This window comes from Cherax quadricarinatus, chromosome 78, assembly GCF_038502225.1.
Source record: "Cherax quadricarinatus isolate ZL_2023a chromosome 78, ASM3850222v1, whole genome shotgun sequence".
NCBI lineage: Eukaryota > Metazoa > Arthropoda > Malacostraca > Decapoda > Parastacidae > Cherax > Cherax quadricarinatus.
In genome coordinates this window covers 8,279,618-8,305,818 of record NC_091369.1, presented here as the reverse complement: position 1 = coordinate 8,305,818, position 26,201 = coordinate 8,279,618, and the positions used below count along the sequence as shown (strand labels likewise).

At 37.2% G+C, this 26,201-nt stretch overlaps 2 protein-coding genes across 8 annotated transcripts in view; one reads left to right on the top strand and one right to left on the bottom strand.

Moving 5' to 3' along the window:
- The first annotated feature begins 215 nt into the window (after positions 1–215).
- Positions 216–20,094, top strand: LOC128701600 (deoxynucleoside kinase). Its single transcript, XM_053795380.2, has 7 exons — positions 216–541; positions 2,424–2,670; positions 5,100–5,222; positions 7,131–7,309; positions 11,070–11,188; positions 11,771–11,865; positions 17,166–20,094. The coding sequence occupies exons 1-7, from the start codon at positions 453–455 to the stop codon at positions 17,316–17,318; spliced, it is 1,005 nt and encodes a 334-aa protein (XP_053651355.2). The 5' UTR covers positions 216–452; the 3' UTR covers positions 17,319–20,094.
- The window catches only part of LOC128701601 (tetratricopeptide repeat protein 21B), a 69,015-nt gene continuing 61,671 nt past the window's right edge, over positions 18,858–26,201 (bottom strand). For all 7 annotated transcript variants that reach the window (XM_070101663.1, XM_070101659.1, XM_070101660.1 and 4 more), the window contains exons 26-28: positions 24,161–24,307; positions 22,435–22,576; positions 18,858–21,155 (exon numbers count right to left, since the gene is read on the bottom strand). In XM_070101663.1, coding sequence (XP_069957764.1) covers positions 21,010–21,155; positions 22,435–22,576; positions 24,161–24,307 — 435 coding nt within the window. In that variant the 3' untranslated portion in view covers positions 18,858–21,009. The remainder of the gene's footprint in view (positions 21,156–22,434; positions 22,577–24,160; positions 24,308–26,201) is intronic.

The window sequence follows — 26,201 nt, the reverse complement described above, 5'->3', positions numbered from 1 at the left end:
GTATGTCACATGTCAGCTATGGTCTGTATATCTTGTACATGTACTTGTAGTAAATAAAGATATTATTATTATTATTATTATTATTATTATTATTATTATTATTATTATTATTATTATTATTATTATTATTATTATTATTATTATTATTATTATTATTATTATTATTATTATTTAGTCAGACTCCCAGGAAACAGGCGTGAGTTTGAATCGCCTTTAACAACCATAACAACACAATATCAAAACATTGCATGAGGTTGCCAAGTAGCAACATCACCCACACTACCTATTATATTATTATAATCAAAAAAGAAGCGCTAAGCCACAAGGACTATACAGCCCACACTACCTAGCACTGGCGCAACACACACTGGCAGTGATGCAACACAGGTTGTGTTGGTTGGCAAGGATGAACCTGAGTGTCACAGTGATGGCAGGCGGCACCAGGCTGTAACATGTGGCAGTGTTGTGCCAGGTGGTGGCACTCTGCCACCGGCTGTTTGGCGGGAATTGGGCAGATTTGGCGGGCACACATAACCACTAGGTATGTCCAGCACTTTATAATGCTAGAATTACCCACAAAATTGGTAAAATGACACATGTGCAACTAATGTGACATCTTACTGTGGCAGAGTTTATCAAGGTACATGTACATAAATACCTTTTATACCAATTATCACAATTAAGTTTATTCCGGTACGTATACACATAAATAGTTACATAAATTATTATACATAGCAGGATATGTGTAGATTACCTAGGATAACCCAAAAAGTCAGACAGAATGACTTATTTCCATAGGGGTCCATCTCTGTATAATGGATTATTATTATTATTATAATCAAGGAGGAAGCGCTAAACCCGGAGGATTATACAGCGCCTGGGGGGGGAGGATGTGGAAGGCATTCAGGCTTAATTCGGGGAACTGGAGCACAGATCCAATTCCCTAAATCAAGAGCCCCTCACCAACATCAAGGAACCTTCCTTGAGGGGTGTATCTAATGGAAATAAGTCACTCTGACATTTTTTGGATTATCCTAGTTTCTTTACACGTATGTTGCTATGTATGATAATCTATGTAACTGGATTTGTGTATACCTGCATAAACCTACTTACTAAGGTTTACTAGCACTCCACCAAGATGCAACCTACAATAGCTGCCTGACACTCTATATACTCCTAGGTGAACAGGGATAATAGTTGTATGGAGATCTGCCCATTATGTATGTATCTAATGTACGTTAAAATGTACTACTCCATAACCTATATCAGTATAGAGTAAGAATTAGTATTAGTCTGTTCGAAATGTCTAGGCATGCTAGTGGCTTTCTTTGTAATTAATATTTTGTAACATGTAAACCACACATCGTAAGCTTTACAAGGAAATAAGCATTTTCATTTTCATTTTCATTGTCACCACCCTCCCGAGATTGAACTCGGATCCTTCAGTTGTGGACCAAAGGCACTACTGCTGAGCTGTAAGCTGCCTAATTTACCTGGCACAGGAATACTGTGGTGAAGATCATTTTTCAAGGTGATGTCCACCATTAACTCAAGTACAAGATTTCTTTTATATGTGTAACCATGACAAATAGAATACTTGTGATTAGTTAAAATAAAACTGCCATAATGAGGTACAGGTATTGTGCAGTATAAACAAGAAAATCTTATTTAATCTTAAATCATATATCTTTCTAGCTAGATATTAATTTACTGAGAGTTCAAAATCCTTAGCAAATAAGTAAGTGTCTTCATGTATAAATTTATCTAGATTGCTGGGGTAGCCCAGTGGCCTGGTGGCTAAAGCTCCCGCTTCACACACAGAGGGCCCGGGTTTGATTCCTGGCGGATGGAAACATTTCGACACGTTTCCTTACACCTGTTGTCCTGTTCACCTAGCAGCAAATAGGTACCTGGGTGTTAGTCAACTGGTGTGGGTCGCATTCTGGGGGACAAGCTTGAGGACCCCAATGGAAATAAGTTAGACAGTCCTCGATGACGCAGTGACTTGGGTTATCCTGGGTGGCTAACCCTCCAGGGTTAAAAATCCGAACAAAATCTTAGCTTACTGAGAATTTTACTAAATGAAAAACATTATTCACAGATATTTTGACATTTTGGTTTCACATCACACTGTAGTAAATCCTCCATATAGCAGACTAATTAGCGGAGGGGGGGCTGGTAATGGCAGTTGTTGTGGACCATGATTGTGACAATAATGGACAATTTTGTAACCAGCAGACTTTGTCCATTGTTTCCAAATTGATTGACATAGGGGATTTTGTTCTATATTTCCAGAGTCTTATAAAGAGGGTTTACTGTATTTTATTAATGTATTATAATATTATGTAAAGTATGTACAGTGCTGTACATCATTCATTTTTTTTTGTCATAAACTGTATAATAAAGGGTATTCCCATTTTCAGGATGTGTTCCAAAGTTTTAACAGATTCTCCCACCAAGCTTGCAACACATGAAGCATCCTCAGTGGAATGTTTCAGAAACTACAACACGCAAGAGTCTTTCATGAAAACTGTGCTTTCTTCCCCTTGCTCGTCATCTGTCAAGAGGAAGTTGGACACACTTGCAACACCAGTATCATCAAAATCAGGCCTTTCACTTCTCCCAGCTTCTTTACTTTTGCAAAAAAGTTTTGGTTTAATTGCATCAAAGGTCTGTAAATTTTGCAATACTACTGTTATAGCAAAAAAAAAAAAAAATTGTAAAAATGTAATATGTGTATATACTCAAATAACCTGCATATAGGAAAAAGAAACCTATGACAACATTTCGGTCTGACTTGGACCGTTTATAACTAGTTAATAGTCCATTAACTAGTTAATGGTCGAAGTCAGACTGAAATGTCATCATAGATTGCATTCTCCTATGTGTAGGTTATTTGAGTATTGTTCTAATCACAGTATTGTGGTTTTTTGTTCTCTGTGTGTATATATTTTGGGTCACCTTAAAATACTGTAACACACAATTGCCCATACATTTTGCCAATCTGAGGTTTAACCTGGGACTTTTCAGTTGTAAGATGATCTCTTCACTGAGCTACTTGGCACCCATTTGGAGATTTAGCCTAGTCTGTACTTCTTTTCATAGTCTTGTTTCTTACTGATGGATCTGAGTATTCTTTCAGTTAGTCATAATTGTTTGATCTTATTGTTGTGATTTGTTCAGTGTTTAGATGAGCGGGAATTGTAGAGGCTTTGAATTTTGTTTTAAAAAGTTGTTTGCAAGTTGGTATGATACTCTCTTTTTCCAGTTACTGTATTTCATTGACATTACAAAATTGCTTATTGAAGTGTTTGGAAGAGGTATCGGCCAACTTTTCGGTGGTTATACTAGCCTTTTGTTGGACTACTGGCAGTATATTGGTTAACACTTGGTCTAATGATGTCATGGATGTGTGTGAATCTGGTGGATTTCATAATCAAGTGTTTAGAAGGCAAGAGTACATGTTAATTAGGAAACTTGAGTCTTAAGGGTTGTCTGATTGACCAGAGTTAACATTAATATCACCTATTTTATTAGGTTATTTTACTTTAGCTTATTGTTAACTATTATTACTCTGGTTGCCACTGAAGTTTATACTGGTACAATGTACCATCTGTAGAATTCTGTATACAGTATTACCAGCTATAATGAATATCTTAGAGTTATTGGTTGTAAGTTGTGAAAAAACGTCATTTCTTTTATTGCATTCTATATATATATTTATATATAGTGGAATACTATGACTGCATATACTATACTAATATTTTTCAAATTTTCCTATTTCAATTTATTGTAAAATCTCTTTCTTGTTTTTTGATTTTTGTGAAAATTTTGTTCTGAGCAGTCAAGGTCAAAGATCTGGTTATCCCGGCTTCCCTGGCAACAGCCCCACATCTGTACAGCTTTTTGTTGCATGGAGAGAGTGGTGTGAGCCACAGGTATTTGTTTTGCATGTTGATAGGATTGCTGGTGTCTTTTTCTCTGTCTCATAAACATGCAAGATTTCAGGTACATCTTGCTACTTCTTCTTACACTTAGGTCACACTACACAAACATGTACACGTTTATGTATGATAAATTAGACACATGTGCAACTCTTGGGTATCTTTATTGAGGAAACGTTTCGCCACACAGTGGCTTCATCAGTCCATACATAGGAGAAACTTGAAGAACAGGAGGAGAATGAGGTAATCAGTCCCTCAACCTTGAGTCGATGTGTTCAGTCCATCAATCTTGAGGGACTGATTACCTCATTCTCCTCCTGTTCTTCAAGTTTCTCCTATGTATGGACTGATGAAGCCACTGTGTGGCGAAACGTTTCCTCAATAAAGATACCCAAGAGTTGCACATGTGTCTAATTTATCAACATGTCGGTTCTCTTAACCATTCATCTACAAACGTTTATGTATACACACTCATCAGAGTTTTCTTTAATTTTATCTTAATAGTTCTTGTTCTTATTGCTTTTCCTTTCATATCCATGGGGAAGTGGAATAAGAATCTTTCCTTCGTAAGAAAAAGAAGAATGTACTTTGAATATTGTGCTTTGTCATACTCTTTAACCCATCACAAAATATTAATAGTTACCGACTGTATCTTATTAAGTTGAACATTTACCTTGATGGTTTTGTTATGTATCTTTTCGTCTTGGAATAACTTGATCTCAGTTTTGCTTTACATATATTGTACTGTATTACTCTGAAACCCATTATACTTTTTACCCATACAAAATAACAAAAAAGGCACAATACCGTGACTGGAACGATAGTTAGTTACCCATACAAAAATGGCTGATATTCTTGTGATCTTTTGTAAGGTAAGTGATCTTTAAAAATAAAAATTAAATGTATATTATGTAAAGAGAATGCCATTAAAATGTTTAATATTATGAATATCTTTAATCTAGCATGCTCTGTCTCAGTATTATTGTATACTGTACTGTAATATGTTTTAGTGTGTTGCAATTTTTTATACTGCACTGTAATTCTCTAGCTTCATGCCCAAATATTTATAGATTTAGCCTTGCCATTTTTATTCTGTTCATACTTAACTATACCTATATACCATTTACAAAAATTAAAAGTTTTCTTATTTCTCAGGATTTAAAAGAGAACAAGATAAGATCACGTCCTTTCACAGTTTCCATAGAGGGAAATATTGGTAGTGGTAAATCTACCTTCTTGAATTACTTCTCAGCCATACCTGGAGTGATAACTCATCAAGTGAGTTGAAGTGAAGTTGGCTCTAGCCATTGTTGAATCATAAAACTAGAAAATATATCTGAATTTTTAGTCTCAAAATATGTTACTAGACAAATTTATAGTAAGAATAGTTAATTAGACTTTCACCTGTTGATTTACATGTGCTTGGTATTCCTAGTTTTTTCTGAAATGCATGAAAAGTTCAAATGCAAGAATACCTTATCACTGGATTTGTAATAAATATCAGGGTAATCTGAACTGTGATGTCAGCACACTTCTGGCAAGATAGCAGTTAAATGAATAATGGTGAATTTAACACATTGCCCGTCTCACACCAAGATAGGGTGACTCGAAAAAGAAGAAATATCTCCACTGTCATTCATATTATCACCGTCTTGCCAGAACGGTGCCAACATCACTGGTCAAATAACCCTCTAAACTTCAACATCCCTAACCCTCCTTCAGAGTGCAGGTACTGTACTTTTACCTCCAGGCCTCAAGTCTGGCTGCCTTTCTACCACCTGTAACAGTCTCATTTGTAGTGGAATGTAAACATTCAAGTAGAGCATATAGATTCAGTTAAAGCTATAAAACAGTTTATCATTACTCTTTTCATATACAGGGTAATAATGAATTTTCCCACAGGTGTTGACCCTTAGGGAAGGGTAACAAACAGTAGGGAAAACATAATTTAGCTAAGGATTAAAATCTCTGTTTTAACTTGAAAATGGGGTGATTTGGGCATGTAGAGAGGTTGGTGAGGGTTAGGAAGGCAGGAGGGCTAGGGGGACATCCCAAGAATGATTGGAAGGAGGGGTAAAAGAAGCTTTGAGTTTTAAGGATTTAAGCATCTAGCATGCATGTGTGAGTGTGTTAGGAGTGAATGGAGACAGGTGGTTTTTTAATGGTTGTGCTGTTGGAGTATGAGCAAGGTAACTTTTATGAAAGAATTTGGGGACACTGGTTAGCTGGACTAGAGTCTTGGAGATGGGGAGGTACAGTGCCTGCACTGTGAAGGAAGGGTGAGAATGTTGCAGTTCAGAAGGTTACTTGAATTGTGATGTCAGCATACTTGGCAAGACAGCTATTAATAAATGATGATGAATGTGTTACCATTGAAACCACAGTTTCCTTTCACTGTACCAGATCAAACATAAATGAACTGGCTGTCACTGTCTATTTTAGTTTACTATTTGAAGCTCAAAGCAAGGTTTTCTAGTTTACTATTTGAAGCTCAAAGCAAGGTTTTCTTTTCAAAGATGTCTCATCACACTACCTATCTTTTTCCCTTCATGTATTCTATGATTTACCTCATCTTTCATGTCCATTCCCAAATATCTGAATTCATTTGCTTCCTCCATACTCCCTCCCTCCAGTCTCATTGTTTAATTTTTGTAACTATCATCACCTTGCTCTTTTCTATAGACACTTAATTTCTTTCTTTTACATTTTTTAATAGGGTGGCACTCTTCCACCAAGGCAGGGTGACCCAAAAAAGAAACACTTTCACCGTCATTCACACTATCACTATCTTGCCAGAGTCACACAGATACGATAGACCTTTCCAAATTCCTGTATTAACTTTTGGAGCTTTCCTTCAGAATCTCCCAAAAAAAACTGTCATCTGCAGCGAACAACTGCAACAATTCCCACTCTGCGTCCGATTCATCATCTTCCAAACTCTCATCTCTCCCCAACACCCCTGTATAGCCCTTGTGGCTTAGTGCTTCTTTTTGATTATAATAATAATAATAATAATCCCCAACACCCAATCATTCACTTTTTTACAATCTCATCTCAGTAGGTTTAACATATTGGAATGTTTCTGATCATGTTTAGCAGTATGCTTTGTTGTTAAAATTTCGTATATAAAATTGATAAAAAGTATATGATATAAGAGAATTCCACCAAGAATAACAAATATTCCAGGAACCTATTGATTTATGGACCAATCTTAAAGGCCACAATCTCTTAGGGAAGCTATATGAGGATCCTGAACGTTGGAGCTTCCTCTTTCAGTCATATGTTCAGCTCACCCGCCTTAACATACACCTCCAGCAGAGCAGCAGCTCCGTCAAATTAATTGAGAGATCTCTTCAAAATAATCGGTAACTTCTTTTGTATTTTTCTTCTGTTAGAACATAAGCGTTTACAAATCATAGAGTTAATAACAAGTGCTTTGAAAGTTCACTTGCATTGTTTTAATTGCTTCTGCTTTTTAATTTTAAAAATTTGGTCTTTCTTTTTATGTAAAAATGGATATTGCAATATTAACTTCATGGAGAAGCACCAGAGCCATCAAGATCATAAGGCACCTGAGAAATGGTAGAGGAAAGGAGGAAGGAGGATACCATAATCATGGTTGATCTGATGATGGGGGAAGGGTAGCTCCAATTCCTTGGATCAAGAACCCTTCACTAGCATCAGAAGCACATTAAAATGGGGAGGATTAGGTGCCAGACAGTCCCATTTCCTATTCATGTGTACTATATCTTCTCTCTAAGTACAGGGACCTTAATATACTGTTAAGAAATTCATACTATAAGTGGCATACAGGGCAAAGATCATACTTCCAGCCCTTCAAGATCTTTTGTCAGTCAAAACTGTTCTACTGAGCCTGGTTTATAATGATTCCTCCAGCAATATCTTGTTGCCTATAACACATTCAGCATTCAAATGTATGTCCATTTATAAACATTGCACTTTAGCTTTTGTTTGTATCACTACATTTTGGTGCATTAGGACAAATTGTTGCCTTTGTCCTTTCATTAGAGGTCTTGCCACATCTCTCTCATAGTGTTGTATGTATAATATTTTGCTTAACAATTCGTAAATGAGGGAAATTATTTGCAAACATTATCTCTCAGTCGATAGCAGGATTTGAACCTGCACACTCTGCATCAAAGTACACAGTACTTTATCCACAAAGCCTGATCTGGGATCTGGCTTCAAACCTGCAGAGTGTGCAGGTTCGAATCTTGCTTTAGACTGAGGGATAATGTTTGTACTGTATATAGTATTTTATAAATCCTTTATTACACTTTTGCTCTTTGGAAAACATGCAATTTCAGAAATTATTCCAAATAAAAAATTTAAATTCCAGATTTGGGAGGATGACGCGAGATTACCATATCAGTCGTATTTTATCATTTCAGTATCTAATGTACTATTATTTGGAGAACAGTGTGAAAATGTTATTAGATGCTGTATTATTTTTCAGTTTAAATCATTAATCATTAATTAAATTATTAATTTATACAGTACAAATGACCAAAGATGCAATTTTTTTGCTTTTTTTTTTTGCATTATTAAATTTATATTGAACTATGTAACATTTATGAATTATGAATGGCCATATAATAATATAAAAGTTTGTAAGAGTTTGATTCATTACTGTACTATTATGCTATGATCTCCAGATTGGGCTCCTAACACTCTGACTTGTTTACAGTATATGAGGTGATCTGCAAGCTTGATTTTTGGCTCTAATAACTGCACTTCCCATATGTTACTACACCTCATTTAAATATATTATTCTGTACAATGAAACCTCAGTATTCATTTCATCCATATTCTCTAAATCTAGTCTTTCATGGTTAGTTTTACACTCTGTGATATTACAGGAAGTGTTGCTGGGTGGTTGGATGTATAGTGGGTGTTAACTGTATAGTTTTTTTTTTTTTTTTTGGTATGACAACTTATGGCATGTGTGTTATGCCTGTTTTTTCTTATTAATAATAAGTCAAGAAGTATGTTTGATTCTGATTGTTAATTGTATAGGAATAATGAATGAATTTGGGATTTCATTTTTTCATTTGTTTAGTAACCAATTGCATTTCTGTTTTATATATATTATCATTTGGTATGTGTTTGGCGAGCTCAGATTTTTGTGATAAAATTCAGTCGAGAAATATGAAAGATTTGCTTTCTGTTTTGGAAATCAGTATTAAAAAAATTCTTTGTTTTAGGTGTTCAAGAGTAATTTGGTGGATTTTTTTCCATGCTGGATGAGGCTCCAATATAGAGGTTTTACTTTTATGTGTTAAAATTTATAAAATATGGTTTAGAAGTTATGACTCAAAAAATTATAATAACACGATTGCAAACAAATCACAGAACAGCCGGAGGCTGAACCCCTGGCAAGTGAGTCCTCATTTTCCATGAGTTCAGTCTCCACCCATTCCATGGGTTAGAAGTTACATTAATACAGGACTATATATGGGTAAGGGGGTCTGAAACTTACACACAATAAATAGTACAAGTTTTGTATCTGTAAATTTCACAATTAATGAGCTGAGGAGGTTCAGTTCAGTACTGTTTACAGAAAAATTCTATATAAATTCTCTTTGATTTATAAGTTACTGATTAATAATAAGATTTAAGAAATGTTCACAAGTAACCTACAAGTATAAGCCACAATAGTTTGAGTGAAATAACTTTGCTAATCTGCTATTTGGCAAGGAAACTTGTTAATGGTTTTACTTTGTCACTAACTTCTTATCATATTCATCTCTTATTCCATTTCCTAATGTGGTAGATCAGGCCAGTCATTCCAGGGGCACTGTCATGTTTAGCAGTTTCTGCTGCAGTGTAGTCGTATAAACCATACAGGGGCACTGCCACAATTTTTAGTTTTTAGTGTTGTGGTAGAAAAGAATTAAACATATGGATCAGTTAGTGCAAAGTGAATGTTTAATAAGTCACTCTGTCTGATTTTTTTGGTTTATCCTAGGTTCTGTTTACATATTCTACTATGCATGATATTCCATGTAACTGTATTTGTGTATACCTGAATAAACTTACTTACGTACCATGAGACATGCACACGCACTCACACATGCATGTATGTACGTACGTATGTTACATACAGTAACTGTATTACTCTTCACTCAGCTGGAGGTGGTAAGTGCTGCAGTTGCTTGAAATACTGAAGATGGAATGCTATAAACTACTGCACCTGTAGTTAAAAATAGGTAATTACATTATTATGTCAGTGAGATTGATTGAATTTGATATATTTTTTCAAATGTTTATTGTAATGTCTAATGCACTTCTTCTATACAGACTTATTATTATAGCCATGGTAAGTGTTAAACCCATAATGGTTCTGCAGCACCTGGGAATGGGAGACGATCAAATTAATTCAGGGAAATAGAGGGTTTCTCTGATTCCTTGCATTAAGAGCTGCTCTTCATCAAAGTATCCAGCCTAGAAATGTACCTACAGTATTGCTTTCTAGTAATTTAGAGCATAATTTTTTTTGTATCACGGCGCGCATAACGGAGATAAAACACCTCAATTACTGGGAGCGCTTGAGGTTCCTAAAACTGTATTCCCTGGAACGCAGGCGGGAGAGATACATGATTATATACACCTGGAAAATCCTAGAGGGACTAGTACCGAACTTGCACACGAAAATCACTCACTACGAAAGCAAAAGACTTGGCAGACGATACAACATCCCCCCAATGAAAAGCAGGGGTGTCACTAGCACGTTAAGAGACCATACAATAAGTGTCAGGGGCCCGAGACTGTTCAACTGCCTCCCAGCATACATAAGGGGGATTACCAACAGACCCCTGGCAGTCTTCAAGCTGGCACTGGACAAGCACCTAAAGTCGGTTCCTGATCAGCCGGGCTGTGGCTCGTACGTTGGTTTGCGTGCAGCCAGCAGCAACAGCCTGGTTGATCAGGCTCTGATCCACCAGGAGGCCTGGTCACAGACCGGGCCGCGGGGGCGTTGACCCCCGGAACTCTCTCCAGGTAAACTCCAGGTAAGTGCTTACAGTTGTATCTTAGCAGTAGTAAAAGTTGAATTGTGTTGACCAGAATAAATATGAAAATAATTAGTTCATAATAAACTTTCAGATACTGTTTTGTGGAGAGCGGCCATGACTGTGGACATCTTAAAGATGCTGAGTACAGTGTTTTGTGTGAATACTATGAATTACTGGAGTCCCAGTTGGACATTGGGATTGACCTTATTGGTGAGTAACATTTATATACAGTAAAATAGTTTTTTATATTAGCTCTTTAGTGATTTTTACTATAGTAATATCTGATTTATACCACCATGCTGTGGCATTATTATAACCAGTAAGTGCTGTATGACCCTGGTAGCTTTAGCTCTTAGTTCTGATTATAACAATAATAATAATAATAACCAGTAAGTTAATACAAGGATATGATGTACTATTCAACATAGATTTGGGAAAATAATGCAACTTTTTTTATTGCACCTTGTCAAGACAGTGTATGCAGTGGATGGTCATGATTGTGCTGGACTCAACATTACAAAAATAACAAGCATTAATGAATAAGGCCAAAAATGTGTCTATGACCTGAATGTGTTTTCCAGTGTATTCAATTTAGCACATATAATGGGATATGGCTAGTGCGTTTAAAAAAAAAAAAAGTGTACTTCTGCTAGAAGGCTGAGCACTGTTTTAAATAATGAATTTCTCTGTACAGTTTCAATATTTATCATTTTTTTCTTTATTCATTTGTATGAATGTATGAAATTAACTACATATGTTATAATTTAATCAATTTATTTTTGCTATTTTCAGTGTACTTGAGATCAACGCCTGAAATAGTACACAGCAGGATGCTAAGGAGAGGTCGATCTGAGGAGGCTGGTGTCCCCCTTGAGTACTTACAGGTGGTGGGTATCTATTGACTTGACTTCCCATTTTTCTTGTAGATATTTGTGCAGGCAGACCCTACTATATGAAATTTCACTTGACAGATATTTACTTTAACAAAGGGAAGGTAGAGATAAGTAGATGCTGAGTGGTAGTGAGTTGATTTCGTGAATAGTGGACAGAGGATGAAGCTTCATATATTTCTTGCTTTGAATGACCTTCTTTCTTTCAACGTACCAGCCGTATCCCACTGAGGTGGGGTGGCCCAAAAGAAAAAACTGAAGTTTCTCCTTTTAAATTTAGTAATATATACAGGAGAAGGGGTTACTAGCCCCTTGCTCCCGGCATTTTAGTCGCCTCTTACGACAAGCATGGCTTACAGAGGAAGAATTCTGTTCCACTTCCCCATGGAGATAAGAGGAAATAAACAAGAACAAGAATTAGAAAGAAAATAGAAGAAAACCCAGAGGGGTGTGTATATATATGCTTGTACATGTATGTGTAGTGTGACCTAAGTGTAAGTAGAAGTAGCAAGACTTACCTGTAATCTTGCATATTTATGAGACAGACAAAAGACACCAGCAACCCTACCATCATGTAAAACGATTACAGGCTTTCGTTTTACACTCACTTGGCAGGACGGTAGTACCTCCCTGGGCGGTTGCTGTCTACCAACCTACTACCTACTTTGAATGACCTATATGAGTTTAATGCTTCAGTTAAAAAAAAAATGGGAGAGGGTGGCAGGGGGACATTTGAAAAGTGTCGTAATGAAAGCATTAGTTGTACAAAATTTTAATATTATATGATTGGTGATGGGAAGTACAGTGCCTACACTCAAGGAGGGAATATATGCACTTTTGAATTGTAGTATAGGCATTCCTTTGGCAAGACAGTAATGGAGTCAGTGATGTTGAAAGTGTTTATTTTTGGGCATCCCTGACTTGGTGGGGAAATAACCAGCATGTTAAAAAAAAATCACTGGTGAAGGTGGCATGTGGTTTTTGTACTAGAGAGTGGTGTAAACTGGCTTTTGAGGATTTGGGGGGAAAACAGCTGGCAGTCCACAGGAGTAAATACAAATTAAATTGTTACTTGTTACATTTTTTTTAATGTACCAGCAGTCTCCCACCTAGGCAGGTGACTTAAAAAGAAAAATGAAAGTTATTCTTTTTTAAATTTAGTAATTGATACAGGAGAAGGGGTTACTAGCACCTTGCTCCCCAGCATTTTAGTTGCCTCTTACACACATGGCTTATGGAGAAAGGATTCTTTTCCACTTTCCCAGGAAAGCACCCTAATCCCAATGAATAGTCCTGGCACCTTTACCTTTTATCATCTTCAGAGAAGATGCAGATAAAAAATACTTGCCACAGCTTTGTATCATACGCAGATTGTGTGTGAATGTTGATGAAAGTGTTTTTCTATTTCTGGTGTTGCTGGCCATCTCTCACCCTGCCTTAGTGTGTTAAAAAATGAAAATGAGCATGAAAGTCACGTTGATAGAGGACATGGAAAAATTGCCAGTGGGCAGTGGAAGGCAGCATTGTGTTCAATGGTGACAGATTCTGACTGCTCACTCATGCCAAAAAAAAATTCCTCAGAAGGTACATGGTAAACAAAACACAGAGATAGAAAGATAGAAAAGAACATGTGAAAGACCCAAGTATAATGATGTTAGCAGACTTTAGAGAACACTAAAAGACAAATGTTGCAATTGGTAGAAGAATGTTGGGTGGATAATAAGAACTTACAAAACAAGAGAAATATTGCCAATGGTAAGACTGTTCACCTAGAATACTATTTACATAGATACCAGAAGACCTGCACATTACCAAATCCATTGGGAACCAGAGGAGCCATGAATACAGTATGAGAACTTGGTATCAACATCAGTGGGCTGTGGTGACTATGAGGCCAGTGGACTATAAACACCAACAGCCTGGTTGACCAGACAACCACAAGAGATACCTGGCCCCAGGCTGGGCTGTGGTAGTAGAAACAGTTTCAAAGTCAGTCACAGATATATCATAGGTAAGAGTCATATAGCATATGTTGAATGGAGAGTAAGTAGGATTGTTCTTGGGAAGGGCAGGGTAGTTCCAGTTACATGGATTGAGAACCCTTTCTTTGCTGGCATCAGAGCACTTCCTTGAAGAATTTATTTTGCTGAGATATAAAATGATGGGATGGATAATGAGAACCTTCAAAACTAGGGATGCCAAGCCCATGATGATTCTCTTCAAATCGTATGTGCTCCCTAGGCTGGAATACTGCTGTACACTAACAGCCCCCTTCAAGGCTGGTGACATTGCTGACCTGGAGAGTGTACAAAGAACTTTCATGGCACACATAAGCGCGATAAGGCTCCTAAACTACTGGGAACGGTTGAAGGTCCTTGATCTGTATTCCCTCGAACACAGGCGAGAGAGAGATACACGATAATATACACTTGGAAGGTCCTGGAGGGATTGGTACCAAACCTGCACATGAAAATCACTCCATATGAAAGCAAGAGACTCGGCAGGAGATGCAACATTACCCCGATGAAAAGCAGGGGTGCTACGAGTACACTGAGAGACAACACCATAAGTGTCCGAGGCCCAAGACTGTTCAATTGCCTCCCAGCATACATAAGAGGGATTACCAATAGAACCCTGGCTGTCTTCAAGAAGGCACTGGACAGGCACCTAAAGTCAGTACCTTACTTACCGGGCTGTGGTTCGTACGTCAGCTTGCGTGCGGCCAGCAGTAACAGCCTGGTTGATCAGACCCTGATCCGTGGCCTGGTCTCAGACTGGGTCACGGTCTCAGACCTTTATTGGCAAAACATTGCCAATAAAGGATCATATACACCAGAATGGGTACTTCAGATAGAATTCCTTAATACAGTGGTTCCTCTTTGTTCGTAATTAATCCGTTCCTGGAGCTGTTACTATAAACGAAATTTACGATTTACGAATCAATTTTCCCCATAAGAAATAATGTAAATACAATTAATCCGTTCCTGACACCCAGAAGTATTAAAACAAAAAAAATTTTAACATGAAATATACATGTAGTACATAAACAATACAATGGGAAATGATGAATGAAACATTAACAGCATAACACTTACCTTTATTGGAGATTCTTCTTAGTGTATGGAAGACTGGAGGAGGAGAGAGAGTGGATTGTTTATAGTTTGGAAGGGGAATCCCCTTCCATCAACACCTCAGGTACCATTTGCTTTTCTGGGGTTGCTTCTCTTCTCTGTTTCTTAATGCCGCTAGGACCGCCTTGAGAGTCACTGGAGTCCTGTCTCACAAAATAACTGTGGAGAGAGCTCTGTTTCTGGCGTCTCTTTAACACTTCCCTAAAATGGCCCAAGACTTTGTCACTGTACATGTTGCCAACCTGGCTTGCAACAACCTTGTTAGGGTGATGTTTCTCCATAAAGCTTTCCATCTTACCCCACATAGTAAAAATCTCTCTAATTTCTGAAGAAGGTACCTTCTTCCATCTCTCTTCCTCCTCCTCTGCAGCAAGATTCTGAGCTGCGATGTGTTGCTCTTCCTGCTGAAGCTCTTGCAGCTCCTCAGTGGTGAGCTCTTCATTGTGGTCTTCCACCAATTCTTCCACATCCACATCTTCAATTGTATTTCTCACCTTCTTTACCACAGGCTTGGCACTAGGAGCTTTCTTTGGAGCCATGGTAGCTTATTTAATACTTGCAAGCACTAAAATAAATGGAATATTATGAAATATTTTGCTGGAGCACGCGAGGGGACCTTCGCTCACTGGTAAACAATGCCAGACTGGCTGCCGCCCTGGCCCACGCCGTGCGTACGCGTCCCGGACGAACTACGACTCGCAAGTCAACCTATGAAAAGCGAGTCCATGTTTATACGAAAATACCCCTATGATTGGCGAATTTTACGATTGCCGGGAACTACGAAAAGCGGGGGACCACTGTATAACTTTCTGATGCATACATACAAGCAACCTCCAACCATTATGTTAAAATAACTGTTGTCAGAATGGTTAACCAGGGTTGATTGGTGAAGTATTATTATTGAAAATAGGGTTTATGAAATTGCTTCAGTAATACAGGAGTAATAGTTATAGTCATCTTTAATGATGCATTTATTGTATTTTTATTGTACTATACAGTGACCCCTTGGTTATCGGCCGTGCCTGTTATCGGTCAACTCTGTGATTGGCCGGTTTTTCGGCTCTCAGTGATCGGCCGTTATTTCGGCGATTGGCCATTTCGGACGCGTCCGTCCGCTAGCTGGGGCACCTCAGTTTGGCCGTGTCTTTTGGTGCATGAGGAAGCGTTTGCTCATACATCCAAACATTTTGCTTGTTTTCCATTGTTTTTTGTGGGTTTTTTGTAGTGTAACTGTGAAATAAGTAACCATGGCTCCAAAGAAAGTTCCTAGTAAAGTTCCTGTGGTAAAGAAAGTGAGAAACACCATGGAATTTAAGCGTGAAGTGTAGCAGGCATACAGGAAGCGTAGCAGGCATGCAGGGAGTGTAGCAGGCACGCAGGGAGTGTAGCAGGCACGCAGGGAGTGTAGCAGGCATGCAGGGAGTGTAGCAGGCATGCAGGTAGTCTAGCAGACATGCAGGAAGTGTAACAGGCATGCAGAAAGTGTAACAGGCATGCAGAAAGTGTAACAGGCATGCAGGAAGTACAGTAGGCATGCAAGGAGTGTAGCAGACATGCAAGAAGTGTAGCAGACATGCAGGAAGTGTAGCAGACATGCAGGAAGTGTAGCAGGCATGCAGGAAGTGTAGCAGGCATGCAGGGAGTGTAGCAGGCATGCTGGGAGTGTAGCAGACATGCAGGAAGTGTAGCAGACATGCCAGAAGTGTAGCAGGCATGCAGGGAGTGTAACAGACATACCAGAAGTGTAGCAAGCATGTAGGAAGTGTAACAGGCATGCTGTTAGTGTAGCAGACATGCAGGAAGTGTAGCAGGCATGCAGGAAGTGTAGCAGGCATGCAGGAAGTGTAGCAGGCATTCCAGAAGCCAGCATTAGTCTTCAATAAAGGTATGTAATACTGATTTAATTGTTAAAAAAATTATTTTTTGGTGAATATTTTTGTCTGGAACGGATTAATTGTATTTACATTCATTCGTATGGGAAATATTATTTCAGTTTTCGGCCATTTCAGTTTTAGGCCAAGCTTCTGTAACAGATTACAGCCGATAACCGAGGGTCCACTGTAAGTCTATTTACATTGTCATGATTCTGGAGAAAGGAAATGTAGTTTCTTATCTAGTTGGTATCACTGATCATATATCTATTATTAACCATTTCTTCTTTTTCAGGTTCACAATTATTACGAGAAGTGGTTACTGAATCACGAACCCAAAGAACCTCCAGCCCCAGTGCTAATTATTAATGCTGACCAAGACCTTGAGGATATCAAGAAAGAATATGACTTAAGAAAGCCTGTAATCATGGGTGAGAAACCATTATAGCACTAAACAGTCTTCATTGTTTGAGACTTAATGCTTATACCCAGAATCATAATCATCTTTATTTTAAGATGGTAAATTACATGTACAGGTCGGCCATCACTAATCCGGCATCATTGGGACCTGTAGTAAGCCAGATTAGTGAGTTTGACGGATTACATAGTGGTTAGGTTAGAATACACTTTATTAACTTATCAATAGAGACTCTGCTACATCTTTCTCATTTTCATCACTGCTTTCTCCTCCACTGGCTTGCTGTTGTGGATTTACAACCATCTGCACAATTTCGGAGTCAGTATAATGATGAAATAATGCCACAGTTAGTACCGGATTACTGATGGAACCGGATAACTGATGGCCAACCTGTACTGTATGTTTTTATATTTGTAATAAACAAAGAACTCTTAAATTACAAGGTTTAAATTAAAAAAAATACTACAAGTATTTCCACAAATGAAAGATTAAGGAATTTTTATCATTATTTATGTATTTTATTACATTTCAAAAACATACCCCGTACAGTTTATTGTTCTGATTTAGCTAACTTATTTATTGTTTATTTAATGCACATTTCTTGCATTGAGGTCCAGATAAGTACAGTATAATGTTTTACTTAGGTGTATGCATGCTCTCCCTGCTTTTATAAATACAGTGGACCCTCGAGTTTCAGCAGCATCGACTTCGTGAAATTCGAATTTCGGCAAGTTTTTTTGGCAAAATTTGGCCTCGAGTTTCGCGATTAGACTCATGATTCGGCGACCGTCCGATACCCATCCGCCTGTCACCGCGCACACCAAGCCAGTCTCCCACGCCATTCATGCTCAGTGTGCCATTGTTTACCAACACGTACCACATGCGGGATACCATCCCACATGTTTGCGATGAAAAAGAAAAAGACTCTACCAGCTCTCGCTTCACACAGCGAGGGTCCGGGTTTGATTCCCAGTGAAGGTAGAAACATTGGGCATGTTTCTTTTCACCGGTTGTCTGTGTTCCCCATCAGTAAAATGGGTACCTGGGTATTAGTCAACTGGTGTGGGTCGCATCCTGGGACAAAATTGACCTAATTTGCCTGAAATGCTCTGCATAACAAACATCTTGCGATATAGTAGGACAGTACTACCTCGAGTTTCGAACAGCTCCCAACTCGAACAATTATGTAAGTGTATTTTTGTAAGTGCTTTTGTAAGTGTATTTTTGTAAGTGCTTTTGTAAGTGTATTTTTGGGGGTCTGAAATGGACTAATCTAGTTTACATTATTCCTTATGGTAACAAATTTGTTCGGTATCGGCACTCAAACGTCCTTCTGGAACAAATTAAGTTTGTAACTTGAGGTACCACTGTATGTCATTGATGTCAACTAGGCCAGTATACTTTGTACATGTACTTGCAGAAATAGATATGTAAAACAATTACAGGTTTGTCTCACTCACTTGGCAGGACAGTAGTACCTCCCTGGGTGATTGCTGTCTACAAACCTACTACCTAGAAAGGACTTTTATCATTTTAATAATAACCAAATTATGGAATGCATAAAGAAACTTGTTTCTGAAATCATATTTTATTGCAGAGATGTCAGACAAACAGGTGTAGTACAACACAAATACAACACTATATATGCAATGTGAGCCTCTTGGTTAACATGTCTCAGTGTTGCTATAATGTATTTTGTTTTAATTTTAATACTTGAAAATATTTATCACATTTGTGGACGGAACCAGTTTGACAAAAAGTTTATGTATTTTAATCCAGGGTGTCATTTGATGGGTCATATAAGCCTCTTCTAAGTTCTTTGGGCCTCAAAGGGCATTTTGTTATGGAGGACCTACAACTACTGGAATCTTTGTCTCCCTTAAGTCTTTTGTATAATGCCACACCTAATAAAAAAATCTTTATAATAATGACTAGACAAAAATATTTACATAAATATTTTTTAAGTTTATAATAAATATGGGTAAATCTTGTCTCAAGCAGGGCTGCTGTGTCTCTCATACAGGTTTAGTGTATCAGTAATGCTTACATACGTTGCACTGAATGACATTTGTTCATATCTGCTATTACAATCATAACTAAGCACTAAACCCATAAGGGTCATACAGCATATCTGCTGTTAAGATGGATATGACTTGTAACAGTAGTTAAAAGTCAGCCATTTTAACAGCAGTATCTTTATTAAAAATTAATTTTGTAGAATTTTATTTTTATTTGAATGATGTTTTATATATTTCCATATACCTGTATGCAATATAGTTTGATCCATTTAAACTAATAAATTTTTAAGTAAACATAGGATACTGTATGTATAACAGGATATGATGATTGTATAATTTTTAGTTGCTCATTAATTTTCAGTTATTCATGAGTCATCTAAAAATAATAATTAAAGGAAAAAAAATGTTGAACACAAGGCTTCATTTTATGTGCCTAACAATGTTTTATGTAATACCATACAGTATTCTACATTGCATTATCACAATAATGACTAGAGAAAATTATGATGTAAATAACCTCGCACTATTATTACAAACATAGCTGCTAAATCCATTACCTCATATATTCTTACAAAAATATGATTCGATAAATACAGTTATGTGCAACTCTACTTTTCATTAATATTAACAGTGTGTAGTAATAGTGCATAATATTTTATGTTGTAAGACACAGCACAACCTAAATCTAATGGACGAAGTCTGTCGTTTCCAGAATTGTCAATTATTATTATGACTGGAAAACTTATCCTACCATTCAGATTTAGTGGTACATAAATGGTATTACTGGATGCCTTCTACTTTCTATTAGTCCATTAAATCAAGGTGTCACTATACTGTAATGCCTATAAAACACTGATCATAGTGCCAGGGGATACTACATCACTACAGTCACTGTCACCAACACTGCCCACACATACATGTGTATGTCAGTGGTTGGAAAGTTAAATAATCTAGGTAAGTAATGGAGGCACCTGCCATTCATAGTTGAGAGCAGGCATGGCTAGGAGTGAATCTGGCAAGTGGCAAGTTCAGAGGTGGGGCCAGGAGCTGAGACTTGACCCCTGCAACCACAAAGGCAAGTATACACAGGTTCAATGTTAACAAATTTTGCTTTTCCAGACTTAAATGTTTCAAAATGGAAATGTATTTTTTTCTTAAGAGTCAGACCCATAAGACAGTAAAAAATAACTATCTGCAACACTGGACTGCTGAATTCAGAAACACTTGTCACTCTTAACTTCACAATGGTTAATATATACTCCCTTTTATATCGAACCACAAGAGGCACAATGTAGTAGGCTTACTGGCCTATTGAGCAAGTCCTCAAATTGCTAGCTTCAGTGACTCCTTGGCAGATTGTTCTACTCATGTTCAACTCTATTGTTAAATAATACTCTCCTATATCCTTGATAAACCTGAATTTATTCAACTTGAAACAATTATTCTTCATTCTTTGTGTAGATAAGTACTGCATTATTAATTATTACTATCTTTTGGTGGTGGTAAGGTATTAAGAGTTTTCCTAAACATTAAAGACAGAAATTTGATTATAGTACACTGCCTTTGCCTCAAGGTATTTATGATAATGGGATTCAACTGTACATAAAATAATGAAGAAAAAACATTATTAAATATACTGATTACATTTCACTGAATATCTTGAGACTCCTTGAATGATATTTGCAAGTAATTTTTATTTCTGCTTATATGCGGATGCTAGCTCGTGACTTGTCCAAAATATCTTTGCGTATTCTTGGGTATTCGGGATGCTTGGCAAGAACAACATGACAAACATCAATGGCATCAACATAACGTCTTGCCTTCATATAGTTGAACGCTAATTTATAACCTGAGAAAGATAAAGTATTTGATTAACTTATCTGACTCCATGGAAGAGAGGGTTAAAATTCTTCCTTTCACAAATACATATCATAGGAGGTGACTAAAGTATGAACTGTTTCTGTACTTTATAAGAAAAAATGTCATGGTAATGGAAAACTGCACAGGAAGAGCCACTAAAAGAATGGCTAAAGCATTTGTCATCAAATTTTGTTGAGATATACCAAACATTCTGGAGAGAGAAATAAGATGAAGTCAAAGGAGCAAACAGATCAGCAATTAAGAGTGAAAATGGCAAGTTGCTGAATATAAAAGTGACTGAAATTTCCTGCGTGAGCGTGTTAGATAGGAGTGAATGGAGACGAATGGTACTTGGGACCTGATGATCTGTTGGAGTGTGAGCAGGGTAATATTTAGTGAAGGGATTCAGGGAAACCAGTTATTTTCATATAGTCGGACTTGAGTCCTGGAAATGGGAAGTACAATGCCTGCACTTTAAAGGAGGGGTTTGGGATATTGGCAGTTTGGAGGGATATGTTGTGTATCTTTATACGTATATGCTTCTAAACTGTTGTATTCTGAGCGCCTCTGCAAAAACAGTGATTATGTGTGAGTGTGGTGAAAGTCTTGAAGGATGATGAAAGCATTTTCTTTCTGGGGATTTTCTTTCTTTTTTGGGTCACCCTGCCTTGGTGGGAGACGGCCGACTTGTTGAAAAAAAAAAAAATGAAATATTCTTTAACTTATGAATATCAAAACTTTATTTATAAATCCTTGAGAATAGTGAGGAACTTTTAAATTTAAAGATACAGAATTATACACACACCAAAAAAAAAAAAAAAAATGTTGGCACTACCACATGTAAATTTTCTTGAATTAGTTCTTTACTCAAAATGTTTTTACAATATTATACTTAAATACAGTGGACCCCCGCTTAACGATCACCTCCTAATGCGACCAATTATGTAAGTGTATTTATGTAAGTGCATTTGTATGTGTATGTTTCGGGGTCTGAAATGGACTAATCTACTTCACAATATTCCTTATGGGCAAAAATTCTGTCAGTACTGGCACCTGAACATACTTCTGGAATGAAAAAATATCGTTAACCGGGGGTCCACTGTATCTAGACATCATAAAAAACTTCCTAATTAAGAATTCACTAGAGAACATTAATGATTGTTGAAGATTTTCTTATTTTTGTAAAAAAAAAAAAGTGATCAAACATGTGGAGACTGGAAACCCTCTAGACTTAATTAAATACACTATTACAGAACTAATTTTCTTACCAATCATGGGATTTGTGTTGCCACTAAATTTCCAGGCCTGTTCATAGTTAAAAGCAGCATCACGGTAGCTCTGTTCTTTCTCCATAATGAAGCCCATGTACTCATAAGCTTTCATACAAGAGCGGTTGTGCTGCAAGACACGCTAAGAAAGGGATAAAAGCTAATATTATGTCACAATTTCTAACCTTCAATTTTTTGTTTTTCTAAGCAACAGTATACTGATATATGATAAGCACTTTAGACCGGCAGTGTGAGTCAATTTTCAATTTTAATGCATCATTTTATCTAATTTCTGTCTATATAACTTGTAGAAATTTAAAGACTTGTGAATGTATTGTATTTCATGCTGTATAAGGCTAAGAGTAATTTATTGTCATTTAAATTCATAAAGCATTTCTATAAATATAGGGATAACTGTTAATACACGAATAACCTATGAATAAGTCAAGTGGAAAACAGAGGTCAAATTTCCAGAAGATTCAAAGGGTTGACTAGTCTTTCTCACCTGCAACAACAAAAAGTCATGACATATTTGATAGACATGATTCAGCAACACTTATGGAGACCTGTTTTGGAATGTGGAGAGTTTCATCTATTTTTACAAGCTAATTTTGGCCTAGAACATCCTGTTGTTTAATCTTAGTGTACTGAACCCCTCAAGGGAGGTTCCTTAATCCCAGTGAGGGGCTCTTTATCAAAAGAACTGAACCTGAATGCCTCCCGCTGCCCAAGGAGTTGTATGACTCCTATGAGTTTAGTGCTCCCCGTGAATGTAAGTGTACCAAAGTGTGAACTTGTGAAAGATTATTAGTGAATATTGTATTAAAAGGAAGCATCAATCCTGTAAGGGTTTTAAAGCATCTAGGGAATGGAAGTAATCAGGTTTGATATAAGGAAGGGAAAAGTAGCTTCACTTCCTTGACCCAAGAGCATACAACATATACCACTGACTGATATGACTCTGCTATCAACAAAGATCTTGTGATTAATCAACAATACAAAATTTGCAGATGCTATGCCTGAGGTGTCTGTAGGTACTTAAACACTGGGAAACTGAATGAATTATGCAAATATCACCTAAGCAAATACATGTACTGTGAACTCACCAAAGCATATGGGATTTCACAAAGATTAACTGTTTTTTGCATTAAAAATCAGGTGAACCAAGCCATGTGAGCATTCAAGTAATGATGACTATTACATATATACTTAATATACTTAACAGAGTGTGAGCAGGGTAATATTTTGTGAAGGGATTCAGGGAAACCGGTTAGCTGGACTTGAGTCCTGGAAATGTGAAGTACAATGCTTGCACTTTAAAGGAGAGGTTTGGGATATTGGTAGTTTGGAGGTTGACTTTTTAAGTCGTACCTGAGCGCCTCTGCAAAGACAGTGATTATGTGTGAGTGAGGTGAAAGTGATGAATGATGATGATAGTATTTTCTTTCTTTTTGGGTCAACCTGCCTTGGTTGGAGACGACCGACGTGTTGAAAAAAAAAAAAAAATTGTTTAGCGAGATGAAAAGAGAAATAACTAAAATTACCAAGATTATTTTGCTACCACGACATGTTAGACAGAACAGTGAACATTCTGTCTACTCTGATATTAAAGAATGCCCTTTCCCTCCAATAAGAAAACAAATATTGATTTTTTAAATAGAAAATGAGAAAATCACTTTCACATTAAATTACACCAATTAAACAAAAGATATACTTTATATCATACCTTTAGGAGTTCTGTTGCCATGTCATATTTTCCTGTCTGCACATAGATATCTGCTAAAAGTAGCCAGCACCTTTCAAGATATTCTGCATCTTCAAAGTTCCAGACAGATTTTGCAAGGCGCTTAAGTTGATTACGAGCACGTGGTGTCTAAAAAAATTATATTATATTGGTAGTTTTTGTAACAATTTGATCATCTATATGTAACCACAAAATACATTGTATAGGAAAAGTTAGAAGGAGGGAGTAAAGGAAGTGATGAACGTTAGGGACTTGGACTTCCAACAGGCTTGTGTGAGAGTGTAGGAGTGGAGGCAAGTGGTTTTCAGGATCTGACATGTTATTGGAGTGTGAGGAATGTAACGTTTATGAAAATATTTAGGAAACTGGTTAGCCAGATTGGAATCCTATAGGCAGGAAATACAGTGCCTGCACTCTGAATGAGGGTGGAAATGTTGCAGCTGAACTGTAATGTCAACACTTCTTGGGCAAGACAGTGCCTGAGTGACAGTGAAAGTGTTTTATTCTTTGTTGGGTTACCCTACCTTGGTGGGAAATGGCCAGAGTGTTAAGAAAAATAATAGGTATCTGACACTGCTATTTGACAGATATACAGTACTATGAGTTATTGTGTGTTTTTTCTACCAAGTGCATGCATAACACCATAATCATATGAAGAAAACATTAAACAAGGTCAAGCTATTAGTCTTGATGATGTTTTCTTCAGAATGAGGTAAATGTTGTTTACAAAAAAGGGCTCAGAACTTTGTCCATAGCTTGCTCTATACAAACAACACAAACACTTCTTAAGTTACCTTTGTGGTTAAATTCACAGGTGTTTATATAAACACCTTTTTGAACTAAATACATCATAATACCGTACTGTATACTTAAAGTGTATTTATATTAATTCGTAATCTTGCTCATTTATGATCATCTACCTCTTTCATATTTTGTCTATGATGACCTGTCCCCAGGAATGCTACCCTGAGGAAGTACCCAAATATTTTAAACTGTCTCCTGGAGTACCTTCCTTGCTACCTCTCTGTGCTCTTGCAGTCTGTATAGTACAGTAGTATTCTGTGAAGTACTGTGTCAAATGCTTTCTTAATTCAAGTAAGGTATGGTCCACCAAATTTCCTTTTTTCATGATGTTGGCTGTCTACCTGTCATAATCCTCAGTAATTTATTTACTCTTGCATATTTTACATGCAATCTTATTATCCACCATTCTTTACATATGTTCAAATTACTGTATTTGTTACTTTCATACCAAACACCTCATTTCTTCAGCTTTCTTTTATAACCTACATTTTCAGCTCATTTTCATACTGCATAACCCCTCCCATCCAATAACATCACACCTACAATACCGTACATTCCATTACCTGAATTGGGTGAATGTTTGGAGTTCATCCAATTCAGGTTATTGAACTGGTTAACTTTTTTTATTGAATCAGTCATCTTCCACCAATGTAGGGTGACCCCAAAAAAGAAGAAACAGTTTTGCCATCATTCACTCCATCACTGTTACAAGAGGCATGCAGATACTACAAAGTTGGTACCCCTCCAAACTTTAATATTGCCAGTCCTCCTTCAAAATGCAGGAATTGTACTTCCCACCTCCAGGACTAACCGGTTTCCCTGAATCCCTTCATAAATGCTACCTTCCTCACACTCCAACAGCACATCAAAATCATAAAAACCACTTGCCTCCAATCATTCCTATCTAACATGCTTGCACATACCTGTTGGATGTTCAAGCCCCTCACACAAGACGTCCTCTACCCCCTCCTTCCAACCTTTCCTATCATGGCTCCTACCCCTCCTTCCTTCCACTACAGATTTATACACCTTCCAAGTTATCTGATTGTGCTTCATCCTCTCTAGACTCAGCCAGGGTACAAATAGGAAGTCTGTCTTGTGCTTAGCAGATGGAGGATCAAGCCTCCATCACATTTTGCGCTGAATGACCCACATGAGTGGGTTTAGCACTTATCATGAATTAAAAAAAAAATCATCCTCTCTTGTGTCCAAACCATCT